The following is a 23,286-nucleotide window of genomic DNA, read 5'->3' as shown; positions in this document are numbered from 1 at the left end:
GGGATGTCACATTGCAGCTGTGCAATACATTGGTCAGACTGCATTTCAAGTATTTTGTACAGTTCTGGTTTCCACACAGCAGGAAGGAAGTGGTCATTGGAAAGAATTCCATGGATTCACCAAGATGTTTCCTGGAATAGAGAGCTTTACCCATGAGACGATTGGCTGGATTTATTCACAATGGAATGTAGAAGGCTAAGGGATGACGTTAGAGAGGTTTATTAAATTATGAGGGCATAAATAACATAGTCACAGTCCTCTTCCCTAGAGTAGGGAATTCTAAAACTAGAGGGGATTGATTGAAGGTGAGGGGAATGATTTTAAACAAAACTTTCCAAACAATCGTGGTGAGTACACAGAAGGAACTGCCAGAGGAAGTGAATAATTACAACATTTAAAAGATATTTGGACAAGTACATAGATAGGAAAGATCTAGGAGGAACATGGGACTAGCTTAGATAGGCTTGGGGGAGGCGGACAGAAAGGCCAGGAGCTGGGAGTGGAGAGGAGCTGGGAGGTAAGAAGGAGGCAGCAAAATTTCATGGTAGGGAGGAGGGGTGGATAGGTAGAGAGATGGCAGACGTACCTCGAATTCGAAACCACTTGTCTGAAGAATGAAGGCATTTTGTAATGGTGTGAAAAATCACCTGGGTACTCTGGAAGTCTATGGGATCCAATTGCAGCTGTAGAGAAAAATAAACATGAGAATAAGCGAGTTCGGTATTACAACTGTGCATGCCCAGATCACGGGTCATTCGGGATAAACATTCTTGCCAGCTGAGCTACTGTGTGTGCGCGCGGATTTATAAATAAATGTCTCCGTCAAATATGTCAGCAGTAGGCCAATGGCTGCACAAATCCACAATTGTATCTATTTAAATTATTCACTCAATACAGCACCAGCCTTGAAAACGCAAGAATGCCTGGACCAAACCTGTCAATGATCAAATCCCTGGCATTAGCCCGAGTCACAGTCATTCAAATCCGATATTGATTTACACGAATTACAAGTTGTGTGGTCAACCAATTTGTGACATTACATTCCTATCTAAACAACCTTCCTGGATTGAAGGAAACGAGGAGCATGCGCTGTGTATGGGGTAGGTTGGAAAGTTCAGATTGGATTTGAACAAGCTGGTTAAACTTTCAAGCTGGGTTGGCTTAAATAAAGATGCTGTCACTTTAACCTCTGGGGTTGGTTCCAATCTGTCAGGGCACATAATTGGGAACTGGGTGATCGGGCGGTAATAAATATGAGAATTTGCAGCCACTCAGGAGTGGGTCGCTGCTCCTCCTGACGGGACCTGTTCTCGCTCTCTTTGAAGGAGGCGCCGCCCATCCCATCAAGTGGGCAAACGTGGAGCCAACCCGTAATATTAGTGGGAGCATTTTCTCAGTCAAACTTCGTCGACAGTTGGGGTGGGTGATCTGGGAGAGAGCTGGCGATGCCGCACAGATGGAACAGTTTAATAACGACTCATTAAAATCCACCCTTTGGCCACTCGGCAACCTGGGGTGATCTGATTTGACAGCCCTGTCGCTAGCTCGCTGCGTGCCCGATCCTAACACAGAGCCTCCACAAATTCTTAGGGCTTCGGGTAACACCTGCACAAAGATCCTCTGCTAACAAGGGCTGGCAAACTGTGCTGGTCAACGTGCACTGGGCGAGGTGGCTGGGGGAAGCGCACTGCAACCACCGCAAACTTTGAACAGCACAGACCCTACACTCAATGTATGCAATACTAAAGGGCAGACATTTTGCAGTTAAATGTCTTTTATCGGATTGGCGGCTCCTTCACAGGGCCAACCCTGTACCCAGTTTTCCTCAGAGATTAATCTTTGCGTTAACGGTACCTTCACACCGCCTGTAGGTAAGGCATCAGCCCGCATCACACTGATAGTCGTTGCCTGCCTCAGATTAAATATATTTTTACAAATAAATTATGAATAAAGATAAGAAAATGTTTCAAATACAAGTAATATTTTCTTATTCCAGTAGCAAACACATTAAGGATTAAATGAAAATAATAAATTCTTTAACTTTTTGAATATCTCATAATTGCAGATGAATGAACTGAACTAGAACTGTGTGTAAGTAGTGTGTGAACAGCAGAACAAGAAAGGAAGCTACTGAGTTGACAGAATTCTAGATTAATTCCTTGGTAGAATAGTTAACAATTTATACACAGTTTATACAGTGCTGTGTTCGCTTTTTTTTAAAAATCGCAAATGACCTTTGACAAATCCCATGATTCCTTGCGTTTATCGAGATACCGAACTCGCTTATTCTGAAAGTTGAATTGATCCAAGCAAGTCATGTAGTAAAGTTGCTACCTGCAAATATGCACATTAATCGATTCTGATGAAGCAAATTGAAATGGTTTATGAAAAAGTTAAGCAAATTCATGTCATATATTTGGGCAGCTCGCATCTTATCAAATTCCAATCTGTACCACAAAGTTCCCTTATCTGCTATGCTGTTGGCATCTTTATACACTGTTAAGTGCACTGATGTTGTTTTGAAAGAATTTGGTAAACTGGTTAAAGCAACCAAATCCAGTAGGAAGGCCAAGGCAGGAAGTGTGGAAGGTCTGATAAGGCCACATTGTGATTTTTTTAAAATGCAAGAAGCCTCATTAGTATGACAAAAAATGCCAAGACCTGGATCAATGCAATAGACAATAAGTGCATGAGTAGGCCATTCGACCCTTCGAGCCGGCATGGGATTGAGATATTGTAGAGGTTACATAAATGTTAAGGAATGGGCAAGATTGGCAGCATTCTAGAGTATTGATGCTTCCAGCGTGACAGGAGTTGAGCTAAGGGAGGGGGGGGGACTTGTATTATTAGGTCAATGCAGGCAACAGAGATTAGTATAAATAAACGTGATGGTCAGCATAGTCGTGGTGGACCAAAGGGCCTGTTTCATGCTGTAAACATTTTGACTATTATATAGTAGTTAATGTGTTTTTAACAACACTAAATATCTTTCCTTTACTCTCTGCTGCAGATTGCCTCTTTGGGCTCTGCCTTCAAACTAGATGAAAAATCTTTTAAGAGATAACCAAATTATTGGTGTCTTCGTGATCATTGGTGTAGATTGACCTGTTGTGCTACCAGTATTATGGGCTATAACCGCATACGGGTTAAGAAGCATCCATCCACCCACCACCACTTCTGAGCTCATGTGAACAAAGCCATTCCAAGTCATGTATGGATGTTTGTGCTCTAAGTGCCATGATTTCAAGATGGCATACAATAGTCTCATTAACACCAGAAAAATCAACTAGATGCAATTTAATACTCAAAAAGTTGTGTTCTATGGATAGGAGTCGTTATTTATTGCATTCAAATTAATTGAAGCATCTTGTAAAGTATCCAAATTCCTCCTTAACTCAACTAATTTAAATATCAGAAACCTAATGTGTAATTTGTGGAATACAAAACATTAAACTGCCTCAAAGCTTTTATAAAAAATAAAAATAGTTAATATCTGTCAGATTATTTCTACCCAACTAAACATTAAAACCACCTTCCTCATCCTGTGAGGAATCTGACTGCAAACCGACAACATTTAAGGTACTGCGAAGTTGGGTATTCCAAAATATTTCTCAGGGAATCAAATAAATGGTGGTGAATAAATCATTTGCCCATCGAACAATGTCAAGCGGATATTCAGATTGAATAATCCATAACCTCTGATGTAAAGGTCAATTTGAAATGCTGCAGTAATGTAAATATTACTGGAGATTACATTTACAATAAGTAAGAGATATTTCTAGTTCCAAACAATGTGCTTTTCATATTTTTTACAATTCCAACATATTCAACATAGAGCAGCTCAGCTCAATCCACAAATGGAAAAACAAAAATCTTACCTCTGCCATTACATTTCCCAGTGTATCCAATCCCATTTGCTTAAGTGATACATGTTTACTGTGAGCACATAGCAGCAGAAACCTCAGGCACGTTCGGTTAGCTAATAACTTGGCGTTCCCTTCTTCCATGGACAAATTGTGGATGATAACAGCTATTTGCAGCACCCTTTGTCCTTCCAGGTCATTGATACCCAATTTCTGTGGAGGGTGGAACAAGACAGAGTCCCATCCATCATCGCTAGCAGCTTCTACCATAAGGAGCAAAAATTGAAACAAAATTACTTAATTATGATATTTTGTCATTTTTCACACTCTGCAATACAGGTTTCAAAATATTTGTTAAAGTAGCATTAATCCCAGTATAGAACTGCATATTGATTCATTACCACAACATAAATGGTTAATTAAAATGAGTAATATAACCCATTAAGGAGAATCATTAAGTTAAATATTTTGACATTTAACTCGAGCACAATTAAAAAGCACAAACCAACTGAAGTCTATGCAAGTAGGCCACGTCAAGTTTATAAAAGACGAAGAATTGCAGATGGTGGAATCTATAGTAAAACACAAAGTGTAGTAAGGAACTGCAGATGCTGGTTTAAACTGAAGATAGACACCAAATGATGGAGTGACTCAGCAGGACAGGCAGCATCTCTGGATTGAAGGAATGGGTGATGTTTCAGGTCGAGACCCTCCTTCAGACTGGGAGACTGTTACTCCAGCACTTTGTTTTGCTCACTTTTATAAGTTCCAATTCTCTTGTGTTATAAATCACAGGTTATTTTGAGACAAGGAAGATACTTGCCAATAGCAGTCAATTAAAATGGGATTTGTTGCAAAGGGCTTGACAGATATCATTGGCAAAAGAGCCAAGTTAAGAAATTTGAATTCTATACTAAGCATGTAACTAAGGAGGAAACATACTTGCCTGCGTTTCTACTAAATATTAATAAAATATTTGCGTACATTTGCTCTCTTCTCTAAAGGGTTTGCTTACTTATGTTTCAGAGAAGATTTATGGATGCAATTTAGACATTGAATTAACTGGTAAGTTTTGGCACTGGAGCTGATTACAGCATTTTTGTCTTGAATAGCTAACATCTTTTCCAATGTATAACGTACACATTTTATTTCACGTAACATTTGTATTGGTTTATTATTATTGTCATGTTTTCTGTGATACAATGAAAATCTTTCAGGCAAATCATATCATACACAAATACAGCAGATAGTGGAAAAGAGAAAATAAACAGTGTAGAATAATGTTCCAGCTACAGAGAAGGTGAATATAAAAATGTGCAAGGGCTGCAACAAGGTACATTGGAAAATCGGGAATTCATCTCTAGCGTACGAGGGGTCTGTTCATGCATCTGACAATGGCAGGAAAGCAGTTGTTTTTGTATCTGGAGGTATGGGCTTTCAAACTTTTCTATGTTCAGTCTGACAGGAGAGGGAAGAAAAGAGAATAACGAGGTGTGAGTGGTTCTTGATTATGTTGCCCACTTTCTAGAGACAGTTAAATATAGTTGGAGTGAAAGTTGAAAGTAGTGTAAAATAGTGAATAAGAAAGTGAATGGTTGGTTCAGTTTTGTTTATTGTCAAGTGGCACAATAGATGTAACACTATATTCTGCACTCTACTTTGCACTACCTGTGGTACTCATGTATGGCATGATCTACCTGGATAACAGGCAAAACACGAGTTGCAATAATAAACCAATGGTACACGTTGCAATAATAAACCATCAATATCAATCTCTACTGTCAATAATTCCATCAAAATTTATGTTATCTCTTCATGCTGCTATCTCTTAGCATTAGGTTTAGCACAAATACAATGGGAAATCACTTTGTCCTCCCCAGAACAATATTGTTAGGAATGAGATTTCTTTTTTTTTTTTAAAGATGAATTTTAGAAAGCAAATTTACTGGCTTTGAATTCACTTGCACTAGGCAACAAAACAAGCGCCAGGGTGAACAAAGGATTGCTACAATTGCGACTTAAGTGCACGGTTACTTTACCAGTATTCTAAAATTTATTCTGTACAAATAACTGGCAACAACTGTTTCAATGTATTTTGGAGCAACTGACAATATATAAATGTAGAATCTGTATTTAATAAGATATTAATGAGACTGATTAGTATCGTACTTCCGGTGGCGCTGGTGCCAGCAGCCTCCACCTTCAGCCCGGTATCTTTTTGTTTTTTTAGTTATGTTAAAGTGTGTTTTTAATGTTTTTTAAAATGTCTTTATGTGGGGGAAGAGGGCACGGTAAGGGGGATACCGTCCTTCGGTCGCTTCCTGGAGAGGACGCGACTATTATTCGAGTCGCGTCCTCACCCCCCCAGCGGCCTACCTACTGGATTGGCGCGGCCTTTCCTGCCGGGATCGATCAGAGCTCCAGCAGTGGCGGGACAGCGCTGTAACATCGCGGGGCTGGCGATGCCATACCGGGGATCGCCGTCTGGAGCCCGGAGTGCTGGACCTGCTGCACCGACATCATGGAGCTGCGGTTTGCAGAGCTCCCAATGCGGGCGGCGCTGATCAACAACGCGGGGTCCTGCGACTCCGCCCGGCTCGGCCTGCGGACTCGGGAGCTGCGGACTCCGGCTGCGGGAGGCGGCTGATCAGGAGGTCCGGGCCGCTGAGGAGGAGGATGTTCACCGTCGGGGATCGGCGTCGGCGTTCCACCAGCCCGGCGTGAGGGCCTGAACATCGGGCCGCCCGGTGCGGCGACTGTGGGTGCTCGGAAGGCCCAGACCACGGATGAACATCTGGGAAGATCGGAGGGGAGGCTGGCTGGACTATGGTGCCTTCCTCACCTTGGTGCCACTGTGTTATGTTGTGTCGTGGACTTCTGTGTTTGTGCTTTTCTTTTTTTAATTCAATTTTATTTTTAATATGTTTTATTATTTATTATTTATTTATTTTTATGATACTGCCTGTAAGGAAAATTCATTTTGTTGTCTCTAATTGAGACAATGACAATAAATTTGAATACAATACAATACAATACAATATCAGGCTACAAAAAAATCTCCCCACAAATTCAATGAAATTCCAGTCAATTTTCCAACTTATAACCACACTTTAAATGCCATTGGATTTAAAAACCCTAAGTAATAATAGAAGATAATAAATGAAGAAGGGTTTCGGCCCGAAACGTTGCCTATTTCCTTTGCTCACCCGCTGAGTTTCTCCAGCATTTTTGTCTACCCATAATAATAACCATAATTTTTTCCTCTCTGAATAAAATTCATATTGCATATTTATGTTCATGGCATGAAACCATGCTCTGACAGCTATGTGATAATACTTCTTGGAAGCTCCTTAAATAAAACTGAAGTCAGTTTTAAATATCATTAATTCTGCTGCAACTGCCACTACATTGCGGCATTGCCCTTCTAATATGCTGCATGGGGGGAGAAATGTTTAACATGTAATGTCACTTGCCGTCAGCAGGTGAAGCTACTGTGCAACATGAACCATTATTAGATCATAAAATCAGAACAGCGCCATCTGCTAAAAGCAATGCACCTTTTAAAATCAAAATTCAACTTCAAATTCTCTTTCTTCACCCGACGAGTCCAGAACATATCTCTCAATAACTCGTATGGGGTCAAGGAAAGAGCGTTCACGTCGCGGCCCTGTTTCAACCAATCTTTCCACCACCACGCACAAGACGCACAAGAAGCGCAAGACAGACACCATTGTGCAGATGCCGAGAAGTGTGTTCAGCTCTGGCTGAACAACTTCTACTCGTATCAAAGATTGCTTCAGTCCTCCCAACCACCATACCCAGAAAAACCAAAGGGTTCCTGCAAAAGCCTCTTCTTCGAATCAAGTCAAATTTCACTGTACCTTAATTGGCACATGTGACAATAACCTGACCTTGAAACATTAATCTAAACTCTACGTTTTTCCACAAGAGACCTGATGTATAAATGATGTATCCAACACAGGAGAATTTGTTTTGGAGTATAATTTCACCTTATAAAAGAAAGATAGCTCAGCAAATGCATATGAAAACAGCAAATTGCGTCGGCCTTTGGGAGCTATTATCCTGCAATATTAACAATTTAAGATTTATATTAGTCAACACTATTGCTGTTAATCAACTTTCTTACCTTTAGTTTTGAGACTTTTTTCTCCGATAAGCTCCCGGACTTCATGGTCTTCAACTGTATCTTTCCAAAACTGTTAACAATTTTGAAAGTTCAGTAGTTGCAGGATACCACGATAATACATAGAAATCATTCTAGCCATTTTATTTAAGGAAACTTAATCAGTCCGAAGCTTATCTGCCTCCTTCAAAGCCATTAGTCCTTCACTAAAATTATTGGAGACAATGAATCTGCAACAAATCTAGCCTGGTGCAGGTTCAGCACCCAAATCCCGTTAGTAAATTGTAAAAAGTTGGAGTATCCATTGGTCCATGAAGAGTTCAACATTGGAGCTTGGGTGAAAACCAATGATCAGGGTGAATCAGGAAGCTAAGTGCTTCCATGATTACACAAGTGCCCCTTAAAGTTACCTGGAATGTCAGTCTGGCCCTCCAAACAATAACAACAACAAATAGATCGTTGAAATTGTGTAATCGTGGAAGCACTGGGTAGGAGATTGCAACCTTCACATGGTCCACCCTGTTTCGACGAATGCAATCAATCTGGTGTGCACAATCAAATAAGGTCAAATAGAACAAGTTGTCCTACAGCTTTAGGCTGTGCATGCCATATGGAAGAAGAAAAAGAAGAAGAAGAAGAAGAAGAAGAAGAAGTGGAAGCACTGGACTTCCAGATGCACCCTGATCGTTGTTCTCCTGAAGTTAGACACAAAATGCTGGAGTAACTCAACGGGACAGTCAGCATCTCTGGAGAAAAGGAATGGGTGACATTTCGGGTCGAGATCCTTCTTCAGACGTCACCCATTCCTTCTCTCCAGAGATGCTGCCTGTCGCTGAGTTACTCCAGCATTTTGTGTCCATCTTCGGTTTAAACCGGTATCTACATTTTCTTCCTCCACATGATCCTAAAGTCTATCAGGCATTGCAAAGTGGATTTTTTTTTAAAGTTGACGGGAGATACTTTTTTGATTGCAATACATTCCTAAATGTTTGGGATCACGTTCTACAAATGCTCTTTTCCATAATAAATACTGCACTGACATTTGCAGTCACATTTAAACTATTGCTTAACCATGGTTTATAAGCTATATGAAAGATGGTAGATATGGCTTTAAAAAGACATTGGTGTGGAGTTAAACATATAGCTATGCACTACGTGAAAAACAAACACTAATGTGCAATTATATCATGTCACCTGTATGCACTGAATTGGATAAACATTAATTTATGACCGTAGAAGCTGGAGTCTGGAGCAGAAAAACCGCTAGAGGAAATCGGCAGGCAAGACTGCCTGTTCCGCTGAGTTACTCCAGCATTTTATGTCTATCTTTGGTTTAAACCAGCATCTGCAGTTCATTCACACACTGATTCTATGAAGGTGAGTATAGGCCCAGGATCCACAAACTCATTGAGTTCAAGGATTGCAGTGCAAAGAATTAAGAGACAAAAGTGAAGTTATTTTTACAATAAAATAACTTGTTTTAATGTTATAAATTGTTTTGCAAGTGTTTTTACTATATATGCAATTATATATTTCTTCAAATGTTGATTTAAAAAAAAAAACGACTTTAAGCTGAACTTGATTTTTTTTAATGTATAGGAAGGAACTGCAGATGCTGGTTTAATCCGAACATAGACACAAAAAGCTGGAGTAACTCAGTGGGTCAGGCAGTGTCTCTGGAGAGGAGGAATGGGTGACATTTCAGGTCGAGACCCCTCTTTATTTATTTTTTAATGTTTTTTAATATTAACAATATTTAAAAATAGTTGACATCGAACAACTTTCATAGCTGGCAAAGCTGTGTCCCCGGCTTTGCCAGGTGTCAAAGATCAAGGGCACTCAGGGACAAACCTCCTGACAATGCCATCAAGACCATGCCACTGAACTCTGGGGTGCAGAAGGCAAGCAAGGTAAACATTCTACATCTATCCCAGAACAGACTGCAGGCATCAAGTTCAAGCACAGGACCAAAGCCAGCACAATCCGGGCTAATGACAATGACAGATCCCTTGATAGATCTAAGTTTTAAACAACCACAATTATCCAACAAAGTGGGCAATTTTGTGATAGTGTACCAGCAGTTATCCATGATAGTTTGAAATCATAGGTCGTTCATAGCAGAAAACATTTGCCTGTCTTCCACTTATCCACCTAACATGGGGCTCTCCACTCTTCTTTTATCTCTTCATAATGCTCTGCAACGTAATGGAATCTCCAGGCTACTGCGCTGTGGGACCCACATTATCGATGAATCACTCACACTACGAGCTGTCGTTCCTGGATGGTCTGGGTCACACTAGTGGTTTGTTGCCACCTGATTCAATCCATCTCTGACTCATCCCAGAGTTCCTGAGCTAGCAGAATGTAATCTTTTCATTCCATGTAGCTATTTTCTACGAGACCAGAGTTCAAACCTGACAACGGGTGCGTCCTTATGGAGTTTGTACGTTCTCCCTGTGACCATGCGGGTTTTTTCCAGGTGCTCTGGTTTCCTCATACACTCTAAAGACGTACAGGTTTGTAGGTTAATTGGCTTGTAAAATTGTAAATTGTCCCTAATGTATAGGATAGTGCTCGTGTACAGGGTGATTGCTGGTCGGCAAGGACTCGGTGGGCTCAAAGAGCCCGTTTCCATGTTGTATCTCCAAAGTCTAAAACACCTCCATAGCAACAGGTGAACCCGAGGGCTCAAACTCACCACAAGTCACTCCGTACTAGGACAGAGACAACACTTACAAAAAAATTCTGTGCTGCACAGCATCTTCTGATCAAATAGGAGCTGGAAACTAGCCTCCCTCGGAAGATCACACCTGGAACCATTCAGGAAGAGTATACACCTCGTGTGACCAGTGAGGCAAACTCAGGTGGTTTGCCAGACACCGAATGATTTGGCACATGATATTCTAGTGACTCAGTGGTGCTTTATTAAAAATTGGGATAGAATGCAGACAGAGACCAGCAATAAAGCTTTTGGTTCTCCACGTATATAATCACGATTCCAGTGCAATAAATGAATCAATTAATCCTGGCACACAAAAACTTAAAAATATCCAGCCCACAAACAGGATGTCTTGAAGGGAGAAGTAGGAATCCATCATCATAAGAACATACACACCCAGTAAAATCTTGCAAGCATAAAATAGAAATAGCTTGGAGGCATTTTAGGAAAAAAGGCCAAGACTGAGATGCTAACCATAAAATGCTGAGACAGCTGAAATATATGCAATGGGAATACACCTGTACTTGGCAACCAACAGATTTTCTACAGCAATTAAGTAACTTTTCTACTTTTATGGCAATAGTGTTAGTTTTTAAAACTTCAAGAAAAATATCTTTTTTAAAATCTTTTAAAACTGATGAAAGAAAGATGTAAAGGCATGATGATGCAGTCAGATTTATCTGATTACTGAAAGGAAATAAGAAACAAGTCAATTTTTTTAAATACATTTATGGTAGAAACAAAGATGTATGATTGTTGAAAACTGGGCAGTCATCTGGGTTTTTAAGACTGTTGGCAACACTGTTGGTTGAAGCCTAACCTACATCTTCAGTTTCATGGAAAACAAGTGTCTTCAACTGGTTCGACGGGGCCAAGGAAAGAGCGTTCACGTCGCGGCCCTGTTTCAACCAATCTTTCCACCACCACGCACAAGAAGCACAAGAAGCGCAAGACAGACACCATTGTGCAGATGCCGAGAAGTGTGTTCAGCTCTGGCTGAACAACTTCTAATCTTGTGTGTGGACTCGATAAGAAGAAGAAGAACTGGTTCGACCAGGATCCAATTACAGAACATATTCTCGATGGTGGACAGAGACATTGCTGGCATGTGTGCTCCACCCCACACCACTAATGGACATGGGTAATATATAAAGTCTGTTTAAACAAATGATTTAATAGTTTCTGGGGAAATAGTCCATTTTGGATAGACACTTGCTACCTTACAGTGCCAGAACCCGGATTCGATCAGGACTATGGGAGTTTGTATGTTCTCCCCGTGACCGCATGGGTTTTCCCCAGGTGCTACGATTTCCTTCCACACACCAAAGATGTGCAGGTTTGTAGGTTAATTGGCTTTGGTAAAAATGGTACAATGTCCCTAATGTGTAGGATTGGGCTATTGTACGGGGATCGCTAGTAGGCGCTGACTTGGCAGGCCGAAAGGCCAGTTTTCGTGCTGTATCTCTAAACGAAACTGTTTTGAACAGATATAAAACCCTAATATCTCCTAACCAAATTGCAAATCAATGCTAAGCCAAATGCTCGTTTTAGATTGGATACAAAAAGCTGGAGTAACTCAGCGGGACAGGCAGCATCTCTGGAGAGAAGGAATGGGTGATGTTTCAGGTTGAGACCCTTCTTCAGACTGGTTAGGGATAAGGGAAATGAGAGATATAGACGGTGATGTGGAGAGACAAAGAACAATGAATAAAAGATATGCAAAAAAGTAACAATGATAAAGGAAACAGGCCATTGTAAGCTGTTTGTAGGATGAAAATGAGAAGTTAGTGCGATTTGGGTGGGAGAGGGACAGAGAGAGAGGGAATGCCGGGGCTACCTGAAGTGAGAGAAATCAATATTCATGCCACTGGGCTGTAAGTTGCCCAAGCAAAATATGAGATGCTGTTCCTCCAATTTGCGTTTAACCTCACAATGGAGGAGACCAAGGACAGAAAGGTCTGTGTAGAAATGGGAAGGAGAATTAAAGTGTCCAGCAGCCTGGAGATCAGGTTGGTTCACACGGGCTGAGCGAAGATGTTCCCCGAAACGATCGCCCAGTCTGCACAATTTACACTCGGGTGTCTGCATTGTCACTTTGTCACCATTAACCACTATATAACCCCACGGTAACCCAGCCTCACCCCATCAGACATTGCCTTTCTCCTTTCCATCTCATTCTCCATTTTCTCTACAACTTATAACTAGCTTTTCCTTTCCCAGATCCGAAGGGTCTTCGAACCGAAATGTTAATCTCCTGGGTAGATACAAATGCTGGAGTAACTCAGCGGGTGAGGCAGCATCTCTGAAGAGAAGGAATGGGGGATGTTTCGGTCAAGACCCTTCTTCAGACTGATGTCAGGGAAGGGGGCGGGACAAAGATAGAATGTCGTCAGAGACAGTAAGACTAGTGGGTGAACTGGGAAGGGGGAGGGGATGGAGAGGGAAAGCAAGGGCTATCTGAAGTTAGAGAAGTCAATGTTCATACCACTGGGGTATAAACCCCAGTGGTATGAAGTGCTGAGCCACCGGGAGATCAAGTAGGTTAAGACGGACTGAGCGGAGGTGTTCAGCAAAACGATTGCCGAGCCGGCGCTTGATCTCGCCGATGTAGAAGAGTCCACATCTTGAACAGCGGATACAGTAGATGAGGTTGGAGGAGGTGCAAGTGAACCTCTGCCTAACCTGAATGGACTGCCGGGGTTCCTGGACAGAGTGGAGGGAGGAGGTATAGTGACAGGTGCTGCATCATCTGCAGTTGCAGGGGAAGGTACCTGGGGAGGGGGTGGTTTGGGTGGGAAGGGGTGAGTTAACCAGTGAGTTGCGGAGGGAACAGTCTCTGCTTTAGATGGTCTGAAAGCAGCTTAGCTACAACACCACAACAGCAAGGATGGCAAATACGGACCTTTTCTTGCCATGCCATGATTTTCTAAACATATGACACCGACCAGAGTGTCAGAAATAACATCACCTGTGCAGGGCAAACAGTTTTTCTCCCGTTACCCTGCAAGGATCTCCTATTGTCACTGGAGAAGTTTCTTGCAGAGAAACAGTTGCTGTTTACACTCACTTGATAACATTCATGTTAATAGATATACAGTCATACATAATGCATGTGCACTTTGGCACTATTCAATTGTTGCCATCAAAAATACATTTTCTTTGAGATCAGAAAATGGTGTCTGCGTTATTTGATAAACAGGTTACGGGATCCTCAATTCTTCAGCACTATTTAAGGCATAATTGATGGTACATTTATGCCGAGCTGCACATTTATTAACTAACGTTGCTTAATACTGTACGTCAATTGTTAACTCTCTGGCTGCTAACAGGTTAAGGTGAATTCCAGTCGCTCTGAGCCTTTGGCTTAATTATTAGCTTACACATGCAGAAAACATTCCAATTATAAATCTAATTAGACAAAGGTAATTACCATATTTTCATTCAAAATGCTGTCAACTTGCAATTCTCATTTTCAAGTTAAGGTGAGGAAAGGAGAAAATTGAAGTCTGTATCTATGCCACTAGATATATCATACAATTTTGTCTTGTTTTTCCTTTTCTCAACTTCTGATAATTTTTGGGTAGCAGGAAGACAAAATAAAAAGCTATCCATTGCCAAAAAAGTTAAAAAATAACTTGATTCCTGTTAAACAGAGCTGCAGATGGTGTACTTTTCAATTTGGGTATACTGTGTTAGGTTTAAATGCAGCACATTAAAATGCATTCAAATTTCCTCTACTTAGCCTGAAACATAAGAGACCATGCCCAGGGCCGTCTTAACAGCATTATAGGCCCCCGGGCAAAGCTGTGCACTGGGGCCCCTACCTATACAACCACTTATAGGAATAAAAATTTAAATGGTCGATAAAATTAAAGCTAGTTCAAACGCTACACCATTGTGCTGCAAAGCTGATTTTTTATAAGTTTCAGTCTTGAAAATGAACGTTCTCCTGCACAGTTGTAATCACCATCATGCACATGAACACTCTTGAGTGCAATTTCAACATTGGGAAACACAGATTTCAAGTTGTCCGAAATTATTTTGATCCTCTTCTTCTGATCTGTCATATCTAGTAAGACGCACACTTCGCTTTCGTTGCCGTTTTTTCACATCACTGTAATCTGAATCTGGTCACCTCCTGGCTTTCAATTCGTATTCACTAAATTTGTCTCTCATTTCCTGAAGATAGGTTTTCAGAGACTCAAGAAGATTCATGGCAACAGGTATGTTCATATCCACTGACTGCAGGACCTTACTTGTTTTGTTCACTCTTTCAAGATCTTTCTCACAATTCCAAAGAATTGTGAGAAAGATAGTTTCCAGGTTCTCCGTTTTCTCGCACAATCCTTCTGCCTCTCGCCTGGTGTTCACTTCCTGCTCAGAGTCAGCTGATACAGAATCCAGTGCATGTTTAATTTTCTCGAAACCCCCAGAGCATGAACAGCATCAAAATGTGACGACCATCTCGCGTCAGACAGACGTTTGACCACAACATTTTTTCCTAAAGATGATGCCAGAACATTCCATCGATGTGTAGAAGCAGAGAAAAAGGAATAGACACTGAACAAAGTCAAAGAATTTTAGTCTGTAGATAACACTCTTCCGCTTTTATACCCACCAGGTTCAGGCTGCGTCCAGCTCAAGGGACATAGATGGCAAACTCATTCAGTTGATGAATCCGTGCTTGCCATCCAGTATTTATTTATTGTCAGCAAGTCACAACATACATGGGGCCCCTATGATCGTGAGGCCACGGGCAACTGCCCAGAGTGACCATGCGTTAAAACGGCCTTGACCATGCCCACAGCATCAGCGTGGAAGTTATTCTCCCACCTTGCCTTAATGCCTGGACGTGCAGCTTCCATTCCAGAAAGCGAATGGTATGTTAGCTTTCATAGCAAAAGGATTTGAGTATAGGAGCAGGGAGGTTCTACTGCAGTTGTACAGGGTATTGGTGAGACCACACCTGGAGTATTGCGTACAGTTTTGGTCTCCAAATCTGAGGAAGGACATTATTGCCATAGAGGGAGTGCAGAGAAGGTTCACCAGACTGATTCCTGGGATGCCAGGACTGTCTTATGAAGAAAGACTGGATAGACTTGGTTTATACTCTCTAGAATTTAGGAGATTGAGAGGGGATCTTATAGAAACTTACAAAATTCTTAAGGGGTTGGACAGGCTAGATGCAGGAAGATTGTTCCCGATGTTGGGGAAGTCCAGGACAAGGGGTCACAGCTTAAGGATAAGGGGGAAATCTTTTAAAACCGAGATGAGAAAAACTTTTTTCACACAGAGAGTGATGAATCTCTGGAACTCTCTGCCACAGAGGGTAGTTGAGGCCAGTTCATTGGCTATATTTAAGAGGGAGTTAGATGTGGCCCTTGTGGCTAAGGGGATCAGAAGGTATGGAGAGAAGGCAGGTACGGGATACTGAGTTGGATGATCAGCCATGATCATATTGAATGGCGGTGCAGGCTCGAAGGGCCGAATGGCCTACTCCTGCACCTAATTTCTATGTTTCTATTCTAATGGCATTCAAAATGATACCGAAAATTAATGTTGAATATAGTGTGATTTAGCATTAGTCCCTCATGACAACTCAGCACACAGAAGAACACACAGAAGCATTGCTTGTACGGAACCTTACTGCTGATAAAGTTTAATAAATGCAACAAACAAAACCGTTGCTCGGTAACTTGACTTTAACCATCGTTCAAAGTTTCGTTACATATATTTGTGTGCATTCAGAACTTAATGCAAAATTGAGAGTATAGTTAATCACTACTGCAGTCCAATTTAACTAATAAAAAGTTCCGCTGGACTCCAAGTGAAACGCAGACTAAGAACCGACATGCAGTAAACTGGCCAATCCTGTGTACCATGAACACTGAGGTTATTTAAACTGTATATAATATTAGATTTGGGGAACACGATGAACTTTTTAATATAAACCTGTTGAAAATATAAAAAGGGGGCACTGTTGACTTTCTACTGTACATGGTTCTTACTCCATTTCAACATCATTTAACATTGTGACACACTATTTTTATTAAAAAGCAGCAGACTAATAATCCAAATTACTTGCAAGTCCACCCATGTGAACATGAAAGATCAAAGCATCTTGAGGCGGCTTGACTGCTGTTATTTCCACCGATTTCTAATGCTGAACTCCCCACAAAAGTCTAGAGGCAATCACTCCAACCTTCTTCAAAAACCTACACCAATTTGACACCACCTCACAAATCAACATGGAGTGGAATTGATCTGAGACAGGTTAACTTTCAGATAATTTGCCTTCTTAAGTGAATTGAAGTGTGTGTCTCCATCTCTCTCTCTCCGTCTCTCTCTCTCTCCCTCCGTGTCCGTCCCTGCGTCCATCCCTTCGTCCGTCCCTGACTTTAGAGCTAAGGCCTGGAAACAGGTCCTTCGGCCAACCAAATCCTAGGTCAACCAAACCCACGCTAGGCCACCCCAAATCCGCGCCGGCCAGCGAACGCCTGCACACTGGCACTATCCCACACGCTAGGGTCAATTAACTTACAAATCTGCACGTCTGGAATGTGGGAGAAAACTGGAGCATTCAGAGGAAAACCACACGGTCACAGGGAAAGAGTATGAACTGCATACAGACAGCATTCATAATCAGGATCGAATCCAGATCTCTGGTGCTGTAAGGCAGCAACTCTACCGATGCGCCACTGTGCTGCCAAAAATCTCAATTGAAGATATTCAAAGTCTTTGACTGTTTTGATGGCAGGAATGTCTTGGGGGAAATACTTAAATGCTGATCAATATATTTCTGGAAGCTGGAGCGACCATTTTTGGCAGAAAGGTTCAAGACGATAGATGGTCTTGTCAATTAGAAGCTGAATTTGGGAAGCAAGTTGCCACAGCTTTTAACTGTGGACATGGGAGAAATGAGCATGGGCTGAACAAACTGGACACATTTATTGGACAAATTCCTGCAGGAAAAAGGTTCATCTTGAAATGGGGTTTTACATTCTGGAAACCCAAACAGGGGCTAAGCAATTAAAATCAATGTATATGGCAAGGCAGGTAGTGCATTACATTCTCTTTAAGCTGATAGTTCAACACAATCCAGCTTTGCAATTTAGCTTATTTTGTTTTAGGGTAAAAATGAGATTGCTCAAATGAAAGTGGATTCCAAAAGAGAAGTTCACATGAGCTCATATGAACACTTCTGGGTATGTAAACTGGTCAGGCAAATATTTCAGTTTGACTACCTCATTCACCACCATATGCCATACTTTTATTTAAAGCCATACATTTAAAGTCAAAATTACTTTCAAAATAAATACACTTTGATCCATGGTGTAGGATAAACACATTTAAGTAGACATTCTAGATACCTGCACTCCAATTAACTACAAAATAGGCATGCGACAGACAATCTGCCAGAAACAGTCACCTTTATGAAGTCTCTTCCAGATTTTATTTTCCATTCTGATTCATATACATTTAAATAGGTTCCTGGACCTAAAACAAAGAGAATATACATGAAGCATACTGAGAACAAGGCACTTGAAACAAATTGCAAATTACACATATGCAACTGCAAATTTATCATTAACAAATAGATATCTATTATATCGAGCAGAGAGTTATAGAGCACAAGAATGCAAGCATATTGTCATTCTAGTGGGCATAATGTCATTCTAGTGGGCGGCGCGACTCTCGTCAGCAGCGGCCTCTGCAGTCCGTCTGTGTTTTATTATTTTTTGTCTTGTTTGTATGTAGTTTTTGTTATTTTTTTTGTCGGGGTATGTGTGTGGGGGTAACTTTAAAATCTTTCCCCTGCACGGGAGACCCGACCTTTTCTTTGTCGGGTCTCCGTTGTCGTTGGGGCTGCAACGTGGAGCGGCCTCCAACAGGAATGACCTGGGGCTCCAGTTGTGGAGCTGCCGACTACTCACCGTCACGGGGCTGGCCGAGTCCGGAGCGGGTGGAGCTGTGGCGGACGCTGCTGTGACCTGACACCCGGAGATTCGGAGGCTGCAACTGCGGGTTTGGCGGACGGCGGCACCGGGAGCCCGCGGGTCCCTGCTGGGAGACCGCTTTTCGGGGCTTCCGCAACGGCGACTTCTCCCGCCCGAGTTGCGGGGTTGAAGAACACCTGAGCGGGGCCTGCAATCACCGCCCCGCGCGGCTTGGAATGGCCGCGGGACTTTGTGAGCGCCCGCCGGGGCTCCAACACCAAGACCCGGTGCGTGGCCTTGCATCACCCGGCGTGGCTTTAATGGCTGCGGGACATTTAACATCGCCCGCCGGGGGCTTTGACTTTGACTCTGACTCTGACATCGGGGGGAGAGTGCAGTGGAGAGATAAGTTTTTTTTGCCTTCCATCACAGTGATGTGATGGATGTTTGTGTAAACTGTGTTGTGTCTCGGGTCTTTTTGTTTTGTAATGTATGGCTGCAGAAACGACATTTCGTTTGGACCTCAATGGGTCCAAATGACAAATAAATTGAATTGTATTGTATATTAATTTACCTGGAAAAATATCAAGTGCATAGGCAGGATAAGGTTATCTGCCTCATTGGCATCCCATTCACCTTAAGCATTCATCATTGCCATGAATAATGCACCATATATGCATGTCCAACTGCAGCAACTGGTCATCCATGGCCCTCATGATTTTATGTACCTCTAAGGTCACCCATCAACCTCCTTTTCATCCATGGCAGAATCCCAACCCATCCAGTCTCATAACTCAAGCTCTCCAGTCCCAGTAACATCTTTGTGAACCTTTTACACACCCTATCCAGCATATGACATCCTTCATGTACAGTGCATTCAGAAAGTATTCAGACCCCTTCACTTTTTCCACATTTTGTTACGTTACAGCCTTATTCTAAAATTGATTTAAAAAAAAATTTAAATCATCAATCTACACACAATACCCCATAATAAAAGTGAAAACAGGTGTTTAGAAATTTTTGCAAAGTAATTGAAAATAAATAACTGAAATATCACAGGGTTGAGGCGTATGACAGTGGGGGACATGCTATGCCACAAAATTTGAGATTGTGGATGAACATAGATTTGCTGCTGAAGGCCCATGGTACGCAGCTGATGCTCAGTTTTGGGCTGCTGGATTTCCTTTAAATATTTCCCATTTTGAATGGCCACTGTGCCCCTTAACATGGAGAGTGTTCTCAGTATGTACAATCAACTTAATTCACAACTGCAGGGTGGTTACCCCTATATATACTATCACGTACAGGTGCAGCTGAAACATGATCTAGAATGTATGAGATTTTTGTTGTTTTCTCTCTCATCACCTGGTTGGAACATAATCAAACCTGTTGAGGCACTGCTCAAGGCAATGGCTACAATGTGATAGGGCAGGTGTCCACAGGAGAAGTTTCAAACACAGCCGTGTGCACCAATGGAGACAGTAACACTTCACAACAGGTACCTGGCTTTAGCAGCTCGGAACATTGAGATTGGAAGGCTATGAGTGCAATGATGAATCAACTGTCTTCAAGGCAGCATCGAGTGGGAAACCGTTGTACCATATACATAGGTGCAACAAACATTTAAAAAAAAACCTATTTGTATTATTTAGTTCTCCCTTTTGTTTAAAAAAAACATTTAACATGAAGCTCTGTGACCATGCATCACTGGCCATTTCTTTCAATTCCTTCCACATTAGAAATGAGAAAGTAAAACTTTTATAATGTCAAAGGTGTTCTTTTCCCATGTTATTTATAGTTCTATTGCACATTTTCTATTAGGACTTTCCCCCCCAACATGGCTCAGAGTCCACCAATGTGAACATTTCTTCCTACTTCTTTCTAACGACTGCAATGAACAAGTCATTCATTTGAATGACTTTTATACTCAGTCATTCATCTGCCTAGATGCAAGTCTGCAGTTCAGTTTTTGAACAAAATTAGTGTATATTTGAGGCCTACATTTATAAAATAAATGGTTAAGCTTGATGTTAATAGTTCTAATCACTGTGATTAAGTCACTAATTATCAGTTAGCAGTAAAATTAAATATAATTAAATACAGTTAAAATGTGAACATTAAACTTTTTATTCTCACTTACTGTATTAAATCCTCAGTGATTAAAGCTTAAAACCAACCACTAAACATTCAGTATAGCAATTTTTTAACTATATGCTTCCTTCATTTTCTATTATTTCTACCACTCCACACAGTATGTCGATTACAAGGTAAAGGGGATTTTTTTGGGCGACTGTCATAGTCGTAACAGGTCGCCGAAAAACCGGTGACTGGACCCCCTACGACAATGTCCACAAGCTACAACAACCTACTACCTACTCGACAGGAAGCTATCGATAACCGGTGACCCATTAGGACGTCCACCTACGACCACATCTACGACAACCTACGTCCACCCGTGACAAGCTACGACCCTGTCGGCGACAACTTAAGACAAAGCAGTCGCCGGTACCTGTCGTCGGTTGACGTAGGTAGTCGCCAATGGAATTCACCGGTCAGCACCGGCGACAACCTACATCACCTGGCGACAACCTACGCCTTCCTGGCGACAACCTATGTCTTCCTGGCGACAACCTACGACAGCACCTATGTCAGGAGAAGTCACGCTACGCTCACTGGGGTCAAGCCCACTGTCGCTGAATTTTTTTTGAACATTTCAAAATCCAGCGGCAAACAGAAAAACACTACGATTCTTTGGGCGACTGAGGAGACTACTCACGACCATACAGGTGACACCCTGGCGACCATGTGGCGACAGCCGAGTCGCCTAAAAAAATCGCCTAAGTGGGACAGGCCCTTTACTATTTTTATTTCTTCTGGTGAGGTTACTTAATTATTTGCTATCTAACACCTTGTAGTCTCGAAGTTTTAGAGAGGAATTGCTCCATTTCGGAATGAAACTTTTAATTTACTGCTCATTTGCTCCTTACCAATAATTTCCCTGTTACGAAATTCCCATTGCTGCTCATTATCCAAATTGTCCCGCTCTTCACTACTGCTCTGATGGAAACATATAAACCCTCCTCATATGCCATTACTTCAGGAACATTGCTATTTCCATTTAAATGCTGTAATTTACGTTTGCAATTATGGATTAAAAAATATTACTTACTATCGTCAAAAATCCCAGCATGTGCAAGAAGAAGTGTAACAACCTTTGGGTCTTTTTCCATTTGCAGAATTTGTTGGTTTCCATGTGACATTAATGTACAAACGTTAATTGCAAAGTCCACTTCATTGGGAAGTCCCGAAAGTAAAGAGAGCACCACTTTATTATAGTCACTGATTGTAGTAAATTCTGTAAATAGGCCATAACCACGACGTACACTTTCTGAAAAATGAAAGAAAAGTTTTAAGTTTCTTTCCCCCCCCCTTGATTACAATACCTTTCAATTGCCAAAGCTGTGCATAAAATGTTAAGTGTTATGTTAGCGGAAGTGCTGAATAGTTCATCTAGTGGCAGGACCAGAAAATAATAGGGATACAAAATTGGTTAAGAGGTAGAAAACAGTGTAAGGTTGTTTTTCTACACAAATAGAAGAATGGCTTGACATGTCCTAGTTGTGTCCAAATTTACACTCCTGCATTTTCTGATAGATGTGAACTGCAGAGCAATATACATAAATTCAGTTTGTAAATGACATGACAAGCCAATAATGTAGAGGAAAGTTACAACCTTCCAAAGAATATAGGCAAAATGAAAAAGTTAAATTAATGCAGTGTTGATGCAATGGATTTTGGTAGAAAGATTGAAGATGGGCAACATAAATTAAGCGCCTTTTTCAAGATCTCACAGGAACATAAAGATATTTCCACACCCACAATGCCTCTATAGAAGTATACATACAAAAATCCTTGAAAATGCTATGACATGTTGGAAGGCTAAAAATGCACACAGGAATCCATGGCTTGCAGCAACAAAAATGAATAAACGAGGAATTAAACATCAATATAAATGCTCATGACTATGAAAGACTACTGGTGGATTCTGGATACCACGCTTTAAGATGAATGTAAAGAGCAAAGAGAGGGTGCAGAGGAGATTGATGTCAACACCAGGGATGCAGAATGTTAGTTACATGGAAAGTCCAGAGAGGTCAACCTTCACTGTACGAAGACGAACCGCCTTTAATTTAAGGTATGGTCAAAACCTTGAAATGTTTGTAAAAAATAGAAAATGTTTCCACTGGCCGAAAGCCCATAACAAGAGGGCATTATTTAGGTGCGAGCTACAAGAACCAAGGGCAATGTTAAAAGGGATTTTGAAATGCATTGCCTCAAAATATGGTGCAGATTCAACACACAAATGTGTTTAATCTAAAGTGCCTGCTAAATGGAACTGCAAATAGCTGTCAGGCACAATTGAATGATTGTTTTTTTGTGCCCTATCATTCTGTAATTCTACCACAGTCAAAGGCTACTTTAAAACTGCTCTGTAGTAAAGTTATGGTCCAACACCTTCACACATGGAAGTAAATGAAATAGATAGATTAGGGTTGTTGGACAACTGGCTTGAAAGCACTAACATCCATGAGTACTCCACTCTCAAAAGTGGAGGGTTAAGAG

The 23,286-nt window shown here is 41.4% G+C and overlaps 1 protein-coding gene across 1 annotated transcript in view; it reads right to left on the bottom strand.

Annotated features, from left to right (window-relative positions):
- Positions 1-23,286, bottom strand: part of LOC116986938 (AT-rich interactive domain-containing protein 2-like) — a 196,672-nt gene that overhangs the window by 54,833 nt on the left and 118,553 nt on the right. Inside the window, exons 5-9 of the mRNA XM_033042763.1 lie at positions 21,833-22,051; positions 18,156-18,223; positions 8,011-8,080; positions 3,879-4,126; positions 587-683 (exon numbers count right to left, since the gene is read on the bottom strand). Of these exons, the coding sequence (XP_032898654.1) occupies positions 587-683; positions 3,879-4,126; positions 8,011-8,080; positions 18,156-18,223; positions 21,833-22,051 (702 nt within the window). The remainder of the gene's footprint in view (positions 1-586; positions 684-3,878; positions 4,127-8,010; positions 8,081-18,155; positions 18,224-21,832; positions 22,052-23,286) is intronic.

The sequence above is a fragment of the Amblyraja radiata genome, chromosome 24 (assembly GCF_010909765.2).
Source record: "Amblyraja radiata isolate CabotCenter1 chromosome 24, sAmbRad1.1.pri, whole genome shotgun sequence".
NCBI lineage: Eukaryota > Metazoa > Chordata > Chondrichthyes > Rajiformes > Rajidae > Amblyraja > Amblyraja radiata.
The sequence above is the reverse complement of the archived record's forward strand: the minus strand, read 5'-3'. Positions and strand labels throughout refer to the sequence as shown.